Below are 16,587 nucleotides of genomic sequence, written 5' to 3' on the forward strand. Positions count from 1 at the left end.
GACGCTCTTGCGGGTCTGCCAGGGCAGGTAGAACAGATTAAAGCATCGATACAGTTGATTTCTGACAAATATGATGAAATTCTGAATAAGCAGGTCCAGCAAGATAGGGAAGTCGGCAGCTTAAGACAGCGCGTCGACATTCTAGAAAATAAACCCTGCTGTGACAATGCACAAGTCAAAGAACTAGAATCATCCCTAAATAATCTCGAGATGCACAGCAGGAAGCATAATATTGAAGTGTATGGTGTGCCGAGGACTCCGAATGAAAACCTTCTCTTAAAACTAAATGACATCGCAAAGTCCGCTAATCTTCCTGAATTGAGTTTAAACGACGTCGACGCTGTTCACAGGCTCCCTGCTAAACCGGGGAAAGAGCCTGACATCGTAGTTCGATTTGTGCGGCAATCGCAACGAGACGCATGGCTTGATGCTAGAAAGGTCCTAAAAACGTGAAATCAACCGTGAACATTGTTGAAAATATGACCAAACAACAGAGAGCCCTCTTACGCAGCACGCGTACATGGGCGGCTGAAAACGACTATCGTTTCACCTGACACTCGAATGGGAAAGTTCTAGTTCGGAAGGCAGAGGGCGCAAATGCTGTTGTAATCAGAGGTAAAGGTGACCTATTGGAGCTAGCTGCTTGATCGGTCACTGCTGCATTCATGGAGCTCCTGCTTAAAATAGTTTCTTTATTTCCCCACCTTATTGACCCGGCTGAGCTTCCAAATCATGGTTTTAGCGAGTTCAGCAAGAGCATAAACTGCTTTCACTTAAACTTGCGATCTGGAAGGAACAAATATGACGACAGACAGACAGACAGACAGACAGACAGACAGACAGACAGACAGACAGACAGACAGACAGACAGACAGACAGACAGACAGACAGACAGACAGACAGACAGACAGACAGACGGACGGACGGACGGACAGACGGGACGGACGGACAGACGGACGGACGGACGGACGGACGGACGGACGGACGGACGGACGGACGGGCGGGCGGGCGGGCGGGCGGGCGGGCGGGCGGGCGGGCGGGCGGGCGGACGGACGGGCGGGCGGGCGGGCGGGCGGACGGACGGACGGACGGACGGACGTTGTGAGCGATAACTTTATTGTGGTCCTTTGGTGCGCGCGATTAGCGCGCAGCGGGACGCTCTCCCGTCGGGATAGAGAAGCCTTGCCTCTCCGCCGCGTCGCGAGCCCGGTGGACAGCCCAGAGCTGTGCTTCAAGGTCCGAGCTGCGTAGAGCTGGGTCCCACTCTTCCTTGGTGGTCCTGGCCCGCGGCACCAGGGGGCAACACCAGCGAGGCCTTACGACTTATTCTACACTAGTCTTATCATCCACCGCTCATGGCAGGCTGATCCCGTTGACACCGCGAGCGGAACGTCACTCTGACCACTGACAAAGCGCGATAAGCGCGAAAAGGCATTATTACCTGAAAGGCATCGCTACAAAATACCGGCCCAGAGAATATGAGCAAGGCTAGCTATATCTTTACAAAAGCGACACGCATTGGGAGGGCGCGTCCGGAAACATTTTGTGCAGGAAGGCTGGGCATGGGTAGGTGCCCGTCTGAAGGCACCTGTATGTGACTTCTTGTGCTTTATTGAGTGCTTTGTGCGGTTGTGGCATGGTTCTCTTGACTAACTTATAGTGCTGGGTGAGACCGTTGAAAGTGACGTGGCGTCACGCTCGCTCTCCCATCCTGCCGAGAGGAAGTCGGGGCTCGCAAGGTGAGTTAGATCTCGTGCGGCCTCGTTGAGGTTCGGTAGCGGCCCCTCCAGCGGCCCAGTGTGTGCCGGGAACCAATTGATGTAGTGCGGGGTGAGGTGTTGAGTACCAAGTATTCTGCCGACGGTCGGGGATATGCTCCCTGTTCCGAAGGACATAATTGCCCTCTGGGAGTCGCAGTACACCAAGCTTTTACCATCTTCTAGGAGTGCAAGGCTGATGGCCGCCTGCTCAGCCACCTCAGGACTATCAGTGCGGACCGTGCACGTGTTGATGACCATGCCATCTTTGTTGACCACCGCTGCTACATAGGCTCGTCTGCCAGGATATTTGGCTGCATCCGTAAAGCAGTGTGCATGCTTTCTCGGAGGCGGCTGCCTGTCGAGAGTGCTTTGGCTCGACCAAGTATTCTGTCGATTAAGTGCTCGGGGTTCATATTGATACGTAACAGCCGCCACAGTGTGGCTGCACTGAGGAGAAGGAAGACATCTTCCTGCTTGATGTAGCGTCGCCATTTCGGCCTCCGTTAGCTTCTCTGTAAATAAATTGTAAATAGCCTTGGACATCAGCTACACGCAACATTATTCCTGGGCAGCAGGGCTGCCCTGATCTTTTTCCTCTGGTCGGGTGTTAGCCCGTGGCTGTTACATTTGATCTCCCGAGGCGAGACACCGATTTTCTGTAGGATCCATCTGCCCGCAGGTGTGCCGGACAGCTTGGTGATCTGTGCCCGTTCCTGTGCCTCTGCAATCTCGCTCAGAGTGTTGTGCATGCCTAATGCGTCCAGTGCTTCCCTGCTCGTGTGCATGGGTATACCTATGGCTCTCTTAGCGACCCTACGCAGGAGCGTTTCTAGCTTGTCTTTCTCTATTTTGGTCCAATTGTGTATGGCCGTGACGTACACGAAGTGACTTTGTACGAAGGCCTGTACCAGTCTAAGCAGGTTGTCCTCCTTGAGCTCATGATGCCGGTAGGCCACTCGTCTCAGTAGGCGTGTGGTGTTCTCGGCCTTCGTGGTGAGCTTAACGAATGCGATGTTGTTCGAGCCATTCGCCTCTTTTGTCATGCCCAACATCTTGATGTGACCAACCACCGGAATCGTGTTACCTTCAGCAGTGTACAGGCGGACGCATGGGTCGGCGCCTGTGTCACATCCCTTCGGTTTGGGCCCTCGTCTCTTGGGTCTATATAGCAGCAGCTCAGACTTGCTCGGCGAGCACAGCAGGCCCGTTGGTTTGAGGTACTGCTCAGTGGTTTGTATCACATTTTGTAAAGTGAGCTTGATTTGTCCTTCGCTCCCTTTTGCCACCCACATGGTCACGTCATCTGCACACATGGTTTGTTGGAGGTTCTCGATTCAAGTCAGTTGCCTGGACAGTCCTATCATGGCCAGGTTGAGGAGGGTAGCGGATATCACCGAGCCCTGCGGGGTACCCCTGTCGCCCAGTTCGACTGGCTCCAACTGCAGGGAGCCGACAGGTAGCGAGGCATGCCTTCCACTCAGGAAGTAATCAGGAAAAGCTGCCGAAGCCGACGCCCGCCGTCACCGGCCATCAGAGAATCCTGAGGCGACGGCTTTCGAACGTTCTCTAGTGTACTAAAAATAATAGTTAAAAGGTTGTGAAGCTCAAATACAAACATTTTCCCATTCATCAGGTAGCCGCGCCGAGATCGTTCACTTCCAGCGAAGGTTAGGCCTACCGTACCCGCTGAGTCTGTCTACACTCAATCGGCCCGTCTAAGCTGAGGAATCAACAAGTCTAACGAGGTTAAATCACTCTGTAATTCAGCTTTCCCATGGTTGCTTTTAGACAGACTATTCTTTCGTGTGTACAGTGTCAGCATAACAAGCGATGAGCGCCGATATGACGTTATAAACATACCTATGTGTGTTTTCGCCGAAGACAGTCAGCCGCACTAACCGACCGCTTCTATTACGGAGATATGTGCCTAAACGTACGTGCCGATTGAAAAGCATTGTCGAGGTATGGAAATGTTGCATTACCTTTGCACGAAGAATAAGAAACGGCTGTCAAAATCGGCAGTAACACCCCGTACAATATTCCGGGTCGGCGGTTCATTTAAGGCTTTTTTCGTTGTTAATATGCCAATCGCAAAAGCAAATCAGTGTTGCAGCACTTCCAGGCATACTATGCAATACGGACAACTTTATCGTTCTGATAGAGGCGTAAGTTTTGGTTGAAGGCGGTATCGCATCTACCATGTTTGTGCGAGACGTCTGTGCAAAGCTACAACTGTGTCTGCGCGTTAACATAGCAAAATATGAACAGGTAGCGATGCATCGGCGTGGCGTAGTGGTCAGATGCTGGGTTTGGGATCTGTAGGGCGGAGGTTCGAATCCTCGCGGATTTTTTTTTACTTTTTTTCTTTTTTTATTGCGTTACAACGTTCTCTATTTCTTTCTGTATTCGAAAAAATACATAAGGTAGCCAGGCACTACGTATTTCTCGCTCTAGAGCTGCATTTCTACCAGTACCCCGCGCCCAGCGCCTCCCAGTATACCGCGCATTGCCAGCGTCCCAGTATGCCAGCGCGCGACACTGGGCCCATAATCAGGCATGGCACTGGGCAATCGATACTGGGTTTTGCAATAGGGTGCAATGTTTATAAAAGTCGTCGACAGCTTTCTGGAATACCACGGCATTACGATGGCACTTTAATTTTTACCCTATGACTCCATATAAGGCAGCGAGAATCCAGAAACCTATAAACGACTTACATTATTGTTATCTACAACAATCTACTTCTTATAATGGGTAGAATAGCTCTCGCTGTATTGCACAGCATTGCTAGCAAAAAAGTATTCACATTAGCGTGCTTAAGAGCAATGGCTCTGATTTCCCCTATTTTAAAACGAACTTACGGCTACAGCATTGCGGCGAAGTGATTACCCTGCGGACAAAGTACCCGACGGTGGTGTGGTGGTCTTGAGGAGAAATGTGGAACGTGTTTGGTGCCTGAAGATGCCAGCTATCAGGAAAACAAGTCGTGTGTTGTTCCAAGACTCTTTCCGTAGTGCTGAAAACGTCTCAGGACACAGCTATAAATCATGGAACCATTATCCGACATCGTAAACCCTATTACTGAAACGTCGCCTGCAACAACCCCAATCACGCCAAATAATGGTTGGTCGTAAAGTCGCGCCGTCGCTCCCATTTTGCTCGCTTTGTACACGACACTACTTTGTCTCATTTAGAAGCTGTTCTCCCCTTAATTCTGTGACAGCACAGCTGCTTACTGCCTGTAGGTTGTTCACTCAACGTTCAGAAAGGAGCTGTGGCTCACGCGAAGGCCCTGTCTTGAGCAAAGTTGCACATTTAGCCAAACACGACCGTTCTTCAGCGGCAGCTGTTACACAAAAGCACTGCACTTCATGTTAAGCCATCCCGGTCGAGAAAACGGCTTTTCCCATTATTCCTGTCAACTGAAGACGGATGGTGAAGACACCATGAAACATTTTTCGTGACAAGCGGTATGAGGGATAAATTTCATGAGATAAAGGCAAATGGGGGCTGCATTCAGATTAAAATATCAGCACACAATTTTGCATATATAAACACAACGGTTCATCGCACCATCTGAATATACGCCGAGCATAGGCACGAGCATTGTCACCTTTTGTACGTAGCGCCAGTAACAGCATCGTCTCTCTGTTACTCAAGGTACGTAACGGTAAAATCCTCGTTATTTGTTTCACTGCATGCCATACACAGCAAGGAAACTGCATACGGAATCGCGGCACCGCAATTTTATCCGCTTACAAAACACACGGACCCAGTGTTGTCGACACTTCTGATTCCGCGTTCCCCTTGCGCTTTCCAACGCCCCAAACAGCGGCGCCTCATTAGGGCTCACCCACGTACACAAGCGCACCGCTGCTTACAGCAAACACGAATCGCGCCAAAAACAAACAGGCTCACGAGTGAAATGGACTCTCCTCTCTGCTCTCACTAATGAATTTTCCTGCCTAAACACTTGCTAATGACCAGGATGGCGGGGAAAACGGCTAGGGCTGTTCAAGCCCAATAACGACTGATGAAACACTATGCGGGTCTCTTTTTAGCGCTTCTCTTCCGGCTCTTGAGTGCAACGTCTTCGCTGTCAGACGAGGAGGTATACGAGTAGACTAGAACCTAAAATACACATGACACCCAGGCATGACTAGTTTGCAGAACCAAGGTTCGTCGCTTTGTCCGGAACTTCGCGGACTTCGCCCGCGCTCTTACGGAACTTTTGAAGAAGGGCGTTCTTTTCGTGGTGGGGGACCCAAACAAGCAGCTTCCTTTTCCGCCCTCGTCCGCCTACTCGCTACACCACCAATAGTGGCCCATTTCGACGCCTCGTCGCCTACGTAACTTCGCACTGATGCCAGTGGTCATGGAATTGGGGTTGTCCTTGGCCAAACACAGCATGGCAAGGAACGTGTCATCGCCTACGCCAGTCGTCTTCTGTCCTCGTCTGAACGAAACTTTTGCATCACTGAACGCGAGTGCCTGGCTTTAGTGTGTGCTGTCACCAAATTCAGACCTTACTTGTTTGGCCGAACTTTTTCTGTAATTACAGACCATCATGCTCTATGCTGGCTTTCGTCGCTGAAGGATCCGTCTGCACGTCTCGGCTGCTGGGCATTACGGCTTCAAGAATACTCGTTTGATGTGCACTACAAGTCTGGACGATTGCACCAGGACTCTGATTAATTATCCCGTCACCCTGTCGATGCTCCCGAGCTTATTGACCCTGACTCCGACGCCTGCGTACTGTCCATCCTTGATTTGAATGATATCCCCACCGAACAGCGACGAGACGCGTCCTTACGGCTCATCATCGACTGTCTTACCTCTCCATCACCAGACCATTCTGTTCGCCTGTTTGAGCTACACGACAACGTTCTGTATCGTCGTAATTTCAGCTCAGAAGGCCCGGAGCTTCTGCTTGTCCTACCTCGCCATCTTTGCTCCAGTGTTCTTCATCAGCTTCACGACGTACCAACTGCCGGTCACCTAGGTGTCTCGCGTACTTACGCCCGCATCCGATGCCGGTTTTTCTGGCCTGGCATGTACCGTTCTGTGCTCCGCTACGTCGCTGCTTGTGAACGCTGCCAACACCGCAAGTGCTCTTCAGCGCTGTTTGCAGGACAGCTACAACCTACTGATATCCCTGCAGAGCCATTCTTCCGCATCGGCCTTGACCTTCTAGACCCTTTCCCTACGTCCATCTCGGGAAACAAATGGGTTGCGGTCGCGACAGACTACGCCACGCGCTTCGCAATCACCAGGGCTTTACCGACAAGTTGTTCTACAGACGTCGCTGACTTTCTCCTACACGACATAATTCTACATCATGGCGCCCCTCGGCTGCTCCTCGCCGATCGCGGGAGGTACTTCCTATGAAGAGTGGTAGATGACATCCTTCGGGCTTGCTCCACTGAACATAAGCTCACCACCGCGTATCATCCGCTGACGAATGGAATGACCCAGCGCCTGAAACGAACGCTAACCGAGCTGCTGGCCATGTATGTTTCACCAGATCACCGTGACTGGGACTGCACGTTACCCTTTGTTACCTTTGCGTACAATTCCTCGCGGCATGACACTGCCGGATATTCACCGTTTTATCTGCTGTTTGGCCGACATCCTGCATTGCCCTTCGAGACTCTCCTTCCTTGGGCTCCTCACTCGCCTACTGAATACACCAGTGAGGTCGCAGCTCGAGCCCGTGCAGCTCGTCAACTTGCCCACGATCGACTTTCTGCTTCGCAAGCAGCCCAGAAGTCCCGTTACGATAGCCGACACAGAAGCGTGCACTTCACGCCTGGCTCTCTGGTCCTTCTATGGTCGCCATGCCGCCGCATTGGCTTACCAGAGAAGCTCCTCTCATGTTACACCGGACCCTACAAGGTTCTTCGTCAACTCGGTGACGTTAATTACGTAATTGTACTCCTGGATCCTGCTTCTTCGATCTAATCGCTGCCAACTGAAGTTGTTCATGTTTCCCGGTGGAAGCCATACTGTTCTTCTAGCTCCTCGCCTTCATAGCAAGCGCCAGGACGGCACTTCAGCCGGTGGAGAGTGATGTTACGGAGCGATCCATACATGATCAACGCGATGCTTGGCAGCGCGACAAAGACGACGATGAAGACGCTAGCTCTTGGGCCGGATCGGACATCCCTTACCCTAGCTTCCTCTGCATATATTTCGTAAATACATCCTTCGCCTCCGTCTCGCTTCCGTCACAATATCAATTAGAATATCGGCTATCTCCGTTTTCTCTCTGATCCGCACCGTTACTTTGTATAGCTGTCCAATAATTTGCTATCGCAATCGATGCTTCACCTTTCGGGTGAAACTGCGACTTTTTAATGTTCCATCTAGATCGGCCGCTTCGTGGTGGTTAGGTCACGCTACCGCCAGTACAGCTGTGTTTTCTTTAACTAAAGACAGGTAATCACCTAATGAAACGAAAGGAAGAGTTAGCAACGGCGACTAATGCCGCGCGCAGTCTTCGCGGTGGTCAAGGCGTGCACCCTGCCATGAGGACAAACTTTTCGGTGGCTCCGCAGTTCCTAGTATGCGCCTTGCGGAAACGCCACCATGACCCAATGGTTTCCTAGTATGCCCTTGTGGAAACGCCACCATGACCCAATGGTTTCTATCGGCAGCTAGAACTCTCTCCACGGCTTGTCGATAAAAATGGTCTATATAAGGCAATATCCCAGCAATACAATGCTTTAGAACGGATTTGCGCTCTTGTCACAGCGATTCCCCAACAGTGAGTGACGCCAAAAGCATCAGCCGCAAGGCTTGCCGCGCGCATGGCTGTCTGGCATAGCGTGATCCTGGCACCGAGCGATGCGCTTAACGCATCCAATGGAAGCCTGCCTAAAAAAAGATTCGTGGGGACGCTACAGTCATGTCAGGATGGATTACCAGGGAAGCTGTTTAGACTCCATACGTGGACTGCATACATTGTGAAATCACACATCTTTTTTTTTTTCATACGGCACCACGCTACGCCGACGCAGGCGCCGCCGTGGTCACCGCACCCCATGCATCTGTCGCAACCGCTGCTGAAGCCGCACCGGTGCCTCCGACGCGCATGACGCTATAACCACAGAAGCGCAGGCCACGTGCACAGGCACCGTCCCCACACTCTTCCCCCTCTCCTCTACCCGTCTCCATTGCTGCAGCTCCGTTGCCACACCTTTCTTCCTTTCCCCTACCCGTCTCCATTCCTGTCCACATGCCGTGTTCCCGATAAGGACGTAAGCCATCTCAGGGTCCCCCCCCCCCTCCCTGGGAAGGCATGCGGGGGATGCACACGGGATCTAGAGGTGAATATATATGTATGGATGTATATATATATATATATATATATATATATATATATATGAGCATAAATTATGGCTTATCAACTTTTTATTGTTTTTCTCGGTTTGTGTTCCTATATTATTAGCTGTATATACATTAATTTTGTTGCTGTGTTGGATTGCGCACGCTTGATGTTATATAATCATTATATTCCCATTCAATTATACTTATGTTTGAAATTACATATGTATTTCAAAGTACAATTATTGTTGCTCTTTTCTGTGTAATCTTCAACTACCGGATGATTGATTAATTACTTCTATTTTGTTTATTTGCATTTTTACATAATCGCAAGCCTTGGGTGATGTGATATTTTTTATTCATTTACTTTTGTTATATTGATTTGTATTTTCCCGCTATATTTACCTTAGTTGCTAATCGTATGCTCTACATTTTTATGCATGTACTAACAGGAGGTCCCCCTGACAGTTCTTACTTTGGGACCTCCTTCTGTATTACTATTACTTTGTAACTTTATTAATGTGTAATAATAAAAGGATTGATTGATTAAAACAGCTTCACTGTAGAACAAGTGTTCCCATTTACAAATGCTAAGAACTTTGCTTCTACATCGCGTTTACCATGTATTACAGCGAATCTGTTAAGTTATAGTTCCCCCAGGATCGCGTCCGCGTCTAAGAAAGAAAATCACCGCCCCTTCCACTCCATGAAGATGGTCAAACAGCGAAGCTGTGTTAGTTACACCGAGTGCTACGATGTTGCGAGTGTTACATGTGCGTGAATTGCACGTTATTCAATTGCGTAAACACAAGTAAACACAGATCTACAGCGGGAACTTATATTGAAACGTTGCGAGGCAAGAAGAGGCAGCGACTTCCGACACTACTCAACGAGTGTCCAGTTCTCTGGTCGAAACCTACCGAGCCGCCATCAGAGGCATCGGCTGCAGACACGGTTAGGAAGCCTAGATGCAAGCGCACAGCGCTTGCATGTAGGCTCTCTAACACGGACACCGCGCGCGTGCGGCGTGAACACGGGGAAACGCGGACGGCGTCGGCAGCAGCTCTGCGCGTTGCGCATTATCCGAAAGGGCGCGCCGCCCAAAACACCTTCTCCTCACGTCATTCCTTCTTTGTCATTCCGTAGTTATCAGTGCGCCGGCGAAATACAGTCGTCTTCATGCCACCATGTTCAAGTGTTGCTATGGCAAGCGAGGGTCATAGCAACATGGAAGGTTACCGGATTGTGCCACATTAAGGAAATAAACAGAAGTCTCAGAATGACAAATACAGATGTCAAACAAGCTTAACTACAGAAATGCGGTGTGTGACAGCATTGCTTGAGTGCGAAAGGCATTACTCATCGACAGTCATTGTGAAATTGGTTCTGCCGTACTTTTTATTTATTTATTTATTTATTTATTTATTTATTTATTTATTTATTTATTTATTTATTTATTTATTTATTTATTTATTGAGTTAGTCAATTTGTTAGGTAATCTCAATGGCATCGCTTGCACAACCAATAAAACGATTGTCGTAAATGGAACAATGGCACGCGCGAGCTTGATGCAACGCACCTGACCTTTGGCAACAAACTTATGCACACTGTGGTCTCTCCAAGTTCCTCGGACATACGTAGATCAGTCACGAATAAAGAAATAATTAGGAAGAGCTCGCAGAACAAGGAATAACAATGAGAGTGCATTGTCAACCAGCGGCTTCTCCCGCTTTAAATGGCGAATCTTTATTGGTTCACTTCTGTCTGGGTCGGTGCACGCGGAAAACTATGATCATGAGCATTGGCTCGAGCGTCGTCGTCTTCTTCCGCAGCTGGATGGTTGGTGCCCCTCGGGTTGCGCTCGTGCCCGGCACGCGCTCGAGACACTGCTCCAGCGTTCGTCGTCGTCGTCTTCCACATATGGCTGCGTTGCCGCTAATTATACCAGCGTAGAATTTCACTTCGATTCTGCCGTCGTAATGAGGAGGACGCGTTTATGGGGATATGAGAAATTGCTTCAGGGGGTTTGAGCCATTCATTGTTGTTACATGACGGACAGATTTAATTTTGAATGCAATTTAATTTCGAATAATCGCAAGTGGCAATGGCGAGTGAATGCTGCTAACCACGCCGCCGAGCAAACTCGACACATCGAACACAAGCGACCACAGCGACGAGCAGAGAATCGTACAGCGCAACGGAAGGAAAAGTTGCACGTAAGAGGAGGAAAAGTAGAAGGAAAGGGGAGGACAAGTGGTACGAAAGGGAAGAAAAAGTAGCAGGAAATTAAAGAAAAGTAGCACGAAAGGGAAGGAAAAGTTGCACGAATGGGAAGGAAAATGTATAAGGAAAGGGGAAGACAAGCAGTACGAAAGGAAATGGAAAGTAGCCGGAAAAGGCAGGAAAAGTAGTAAGGTCAGGTACACACACGAAAAGCTTCGTTTACCCCCATTTTCTCGAAAGGGGAAAGGCTGCAGATTTTTTTATTTGGCTGGCACTCCCGCCATCTCGTGTGTCGCCGGTGCACACAGACCGAGAGAGGTGCAATGTGGCGAGAGAAGGCATGTTTGGTATGGTGGAGCAAAATCATATCGTTTACAAAATGACCCAGGCGAATAAATCGAGTGCGCCCGGCTTTCTGAACCTGATTACAGATAACGTCGTGTGCATTCGTGGAAGGCACTCAGTTCACGCACTGATATAGATTGGCGAGCGTTCCCTGAACGGAGAAACGAGAGGAGGTATCGATGGACTCCGAGAGGGAATCGTATTTTAGGGCTTTTTGGTGGTGTTTATGTGTGTCGGGTGCATATTGAAATCGGCCATTGTGCGCTGACTCCCTTAACGACGTCATGATGTTTATCGGCCTTCGGAGTAATGTGAAATATCGGAGATCCGGTATCAACTTCATTGCCACCGCAGCTGCTGCCGCGCGTCGGCATTAGGAGAAAATTTAAAAGCAGTTCGCCTGCACAAATAAGGATGAACGACGCTTAAACAAAGGATAACCATAAACTTTGATTTCTGCATATTTCGCCACCGATGTTTCTCGTTGTTTATAAAGTTATGAGATCGTGGGAAAATAGGCCACCGCAGGGACACTTATCCCAAACATCAAAAATAAATTCTAGCGACTTGAGAATGTAGAAAAAAGTCGCAGTTTCGCCAGAATGGTGAAGCATCAATTGCGATAGCAAATTAGTAGACAGCTATACGGAGTAGGCATAGTAGTTTTATCGGCTGCATAAACTTGGACAGATTCGCTTACTCACTTAATTAACAAGCGTGGTGTCAGCGCGCACACGCAAACATGGATAGACCACACTCGATGACAGCAGACAACCACTGTCAAAACGCTGACGTGCGCAAGCGCGACCGCCGCAGCGAGCGAACGTTCGTGCGGTCTATCGCTTCAACGGAAACTGAGCACCGAAAGCACAGCGCATACAAAGGTCAGAGCCGTGGGGAGATCGCTTTCAAGATACTGGCGCGCGCGACAGCCCGTACCGATGTAAAGTACAAGTGCGCAGTTCTCGGCAGAGTAGAAGCTGCCCCCCACCCCCCTCCCTCCCGCGCTGCCTTCCCGCTGTCAAACTGAGTGGCTAAAGCACAGCGCATAAAAAGTCACAGCCGTGTGGAGATCGCTTTCAAGATACGGTGCGCGCGACCGCCCGCACCGACGTAATGTACAAGGGCGCAGTAGTTGGCAAAGTAGAAGCTGCCCCCCCTCCCTCCTGCGCTGCCTTCCCGCTTTCCTGCTTTCGCGGGGGAAATTGAGTCGCCAGTTTCCTCTTGCACCCGGTTGCAAGATACGCATTTGGTGCCGCATCACTGCGTCCCCAACCCCCCCCCCCCTCCCTCCCTTTTATAACCCCACGGCTTTCGCGTGACGGAAGAAGTGGCGTTTGCTCTCCGCCGTGCGTTCGCTCTCCATGAAAGCGCGCGTCCCGCACGCGCTTTCACTCGCACATACGGCGCGCGGCGACGATTTTAGCGCCCTTGGACTTTATACGGAACCTCACGGCGGCGACGACGACGGCAGAAATCCGCTTGAAGTATCCATGTAATTGCTCTCGTAATAAAACAAAAGATGCAAAAGAAAAAGATAAGGAAACTCAGGAAAAAGTAGATCGCTATTTGCTTCGTCATATTTTTCCGTAGTTAGCCTGAGCTTAAAAGTAACTGTCTGGCTAGTCTGGATGTCGAGCCTGTTTTCACGATCCTCTTAATTAGCTTCTGCTTTTAAAGCGGGACTGTGCTTGAATAAGAACTAAACTCCATGTCTACAATGTCGTCACCTTTTGGTGTTGAAGAAAATAATACAAAACCATGTTGCCATAATTCACAAAATGTATGCTCGTGGCTCTTTTATGGCATTAGTTATGTACAAAAGAAGCGTACCTGTTTACAAACTGATGCGGTCAAACACTAAGCCGATAACCGGCAATCCGCTACAAAAACATTTGCAGTGCACAGGTGATAGGTGATCAAATTATGAACCAAAATGCAGATGGGCCTATTTACAATGTAGTGTGAAGAAAATAAAATGCAAGTGAGCTAACACTTGGTCAGGACTATTACACTAGTATGTGAGATTGCGAGAATGTCGACCCTATTATCAGTGCTCATTTGATGCTAGTGCGAGATCATATGTATTTAATATCTTTTTCAGGAAGCTAGGTTGTGGCGCTTCACTGAACAACCACGGAAAACAAAGTAACCAACATTTGACCGGATCATAGGATTGTAATATTTACCTTTATTCTATCTTACATCAGCGAAGACAATGCAATGCGCAAAATGAAGTTTTGGGCATCAGCGATATGCTTCACTTAACGTTAAGCATTGTACTTCACTATTTCGTTTGCCTCGCGATTCATTAGAAATTATTTCCCTGCTTATCCATCTCTGAAAAACGCTTAACCTTGACGAGGATCTCTAACTAAGCATAAACAGATATTTGTTCCCATGGAACATACTTTTTAATTGGCCTCTGCCTGCCTTCCTAAGCCACACTGTCGATTTTCGCCAGTTCATAACAAAAAGAGCGCATCTGTGTATAAAAGAAGGAGCCTCAAAGCGCCAGCCAATTAGCACCCTTTGTGATGAAAATCTGGCGTTAGAAGGAAACTTTTTCTGTTGCTTGAGTTAGTGTGAAAATGCAGAAGGGCGCGCTGAAAGCCTACGACTGATACAACACACGAGATCCCAGAGGAACCGTACAAGTGAGAACAAAGAAAACATCATGGCGCCGGAAGAGCAGCCAAGCGTAGATGCTACCACTCCTCGGTTTTTTAATGATGCTACCGAGGCACACGAGAGAGAGGCGGCTAGCAGGAACAAAGCCGTGTTTCCGACGAGGACGGGAGAACGCGTATACGTGATGTAAGTGTATTATGTATAGTGCAGCATTGGAGCGTTTATTTTTTCTTCAGAGCACTGCGCCGATATGCAGGCACGGGCTCTAACCGTAAGAAGCTGACATGGTTCTGTCGTCGAATAGTTAAAACATACTCTCTAAAATACTTCATGTTCTACTCTTGCCTTAGGGGAAATTAACGAGAGAGGCTTAGATGAGCCCGTACGTCTACGAGGTCGTTACGTTAATGCAGAAGGCTTCGGAAAATAACAATAGTCATTGGGTTAAATAATCGAAAAATCAACGCGTCGTGTTCAAACTGCATTCCCCCCTACTGGGTATCCGCATCGCATCTTTTCAGTTGACGAATTTGTCAGCAGCACTAGTGAGGCATAGAAAACGGGATAATTAAGTTGTCTTAAACATCTGTATTGTCTAAAGCATTTTTGTGTCATAAGCAATTTTGTCTTTAATTTTTTTTCAGATGCGAATAAACAAGGTGTTTTGCATGGTCGGTTGCAGCCAGCATTCGCTCAACATTCTCGTGCATTACCACGTGCGGCATGGTACTGGCTATTTACTTTATTCGTGCCTGGTTTATACCATGTCTCACCTAAGCTTGAATAAATAAATTTGGGATACACCTGTCGAATCCATGCTGCAGCTGTAACTCCTACGCTACAATCTACCAGTCTTATCAGATACATTCAAGACTAACATACAGGGTGGAACCCTACGCACGTGTTTGGGGCTACTTCGATACAACTCAACACCAGCAATAATTGCCATAGCACGTAGCTGTCGATTAGCTCAGACTGCATATTCCAACTACATCGTCGATGAACCGGCTCAAAATTTGGTCGCGTTTGTGACTAGCAGCTTTTTACAGCCTCCAGTCTGCATTACACTAAAAGACATAGACGCACACCCTTCCCGTGATAACAGACATGAACGATCATGCTCTTAATGAAAAAGAGCACGCCTGCAATATTCAGCAGCTACGTCTTATTCACTGACAAGGTTTCCCAGTCTGCTCAAAGATACTCAGACGCTTCCAATTCTTCTGGCGAGAGTAGACGCTGAAAGGTAACTTCATCTGCTTGCTCGCACCAAGGCACAAGGTCTCTAGAGTTCTCAGAGTGTCTCCAAATGCCAATGCGTAATCTAGACATTTCGCTCCGGCTAGATGTGCCAACTAGTCTCTCCCACTTCGAGACAACATTGCTGTACTGCTTATGGCTGAAAGTGGCGTTTACGAACACTTATTTGTACTGTAACGCAATAGCCTAAACACCGACGTGAGACTCATGTAGACGCGAGAGAACGATCAAACACTTGTTGTGAACTTGACTCAAGTACGACATGCAACGCATCTCTCTGTTCTCTCGAAACAACTTTAAGCCGAGTGAAATGCTGACCAAGCTCATAGCCAAAAAAAAAGGTTAGGGAGATGTATACAAAAATGCTAGATCAAAAAAATCGCGTGTTATTCAGACATCCACTGGGCTTTGCGTCCCAATTGAAAGCTGGTTCGATCGTACGCCACGTTTTAAGGTATACGAGTTTGAATTTAGCTGGTTTGAACGCGCGTACATCAGGAACTGGTTGCTGTAACTGCGTTTTCTCAACAGTCTTTAAATCTTTTTCGTTTTTTACTCTTTCTATCAAGCATTCATAATAGAGTTTAGAGAGACCCACATATCTGCCGTCACAGAATACATTCATGTTCAATGTGCCGTTAAAGGCAAACTGCAATAAAAAATTCTGCGCTTTTGTATAGTTCAAACCCTGCTCAATTCCTGCGCGTATTGTAACTCTAGTCCTGCTCATATTCTGTGCTTATGTAGTTCAAATCCAGCGCTAATGCAGCTCCACTGACGTGGAACCTGGGGAAGTGCGAAGCAGTGATGCGCCGGTGTTTCCCTCATGTTATTCTTGTGCTATTCTTGCACAAGTAAGGTGGAATCGAGCGCTTGTGGGGTGGTGGCGCCCTCTTTTGCGCTGCGCAGGTACCAGACTGGCATTTCGGAAGCAATTTTGACTAGTTTCTGCTAATTCCCGCATATCCCTGGCTCATACCCGCATATCCAATGCGGATGTACGCCACACGTGATTTTATTATCATTAATCTTGACGTAACTG

The 16,587-nt window shown here is 48.5% G+C and overlaps 1 protein-coding gene across 1 annotated transcript in view; it reads right to left on the reverse strand.

The window, feature by feature from the left end:
- Window positions 1-3,094: 3,094 nt before the first annotated feature.
- LOC119456791 (uncharacterized) overlaps window positions 3,095-16,587 on the reverse strand; it is a 176,617-nt gene continuing 163,124 nt past the window's right edge. The window contains exon 7 of the mRNA XM_037718608.1: window positions 3,095-3,199. Within this exon, the coding sequence (XP_037574536.1) occupies window positions 3,095-3,199 (105 nt within the window). The remainder of the gene's footprint in view (window positions 3,200-16,587) is intronic.

This window comes from Dermacentor silvarum, chromosome 6, assembly GCF_013339745.2.
Source record: "Dermacentor silvarum isolate Dsil-2018 chromosome 6, BIME_Dsil_1.4, whole genome shotgun sequence".
Lineage (NCBI taxonomy): Eukaryota > Metazoa > Arthropoda > Arachnida > Ixodida > Ixodidae > Dermacentor > Dermacentor silvarum.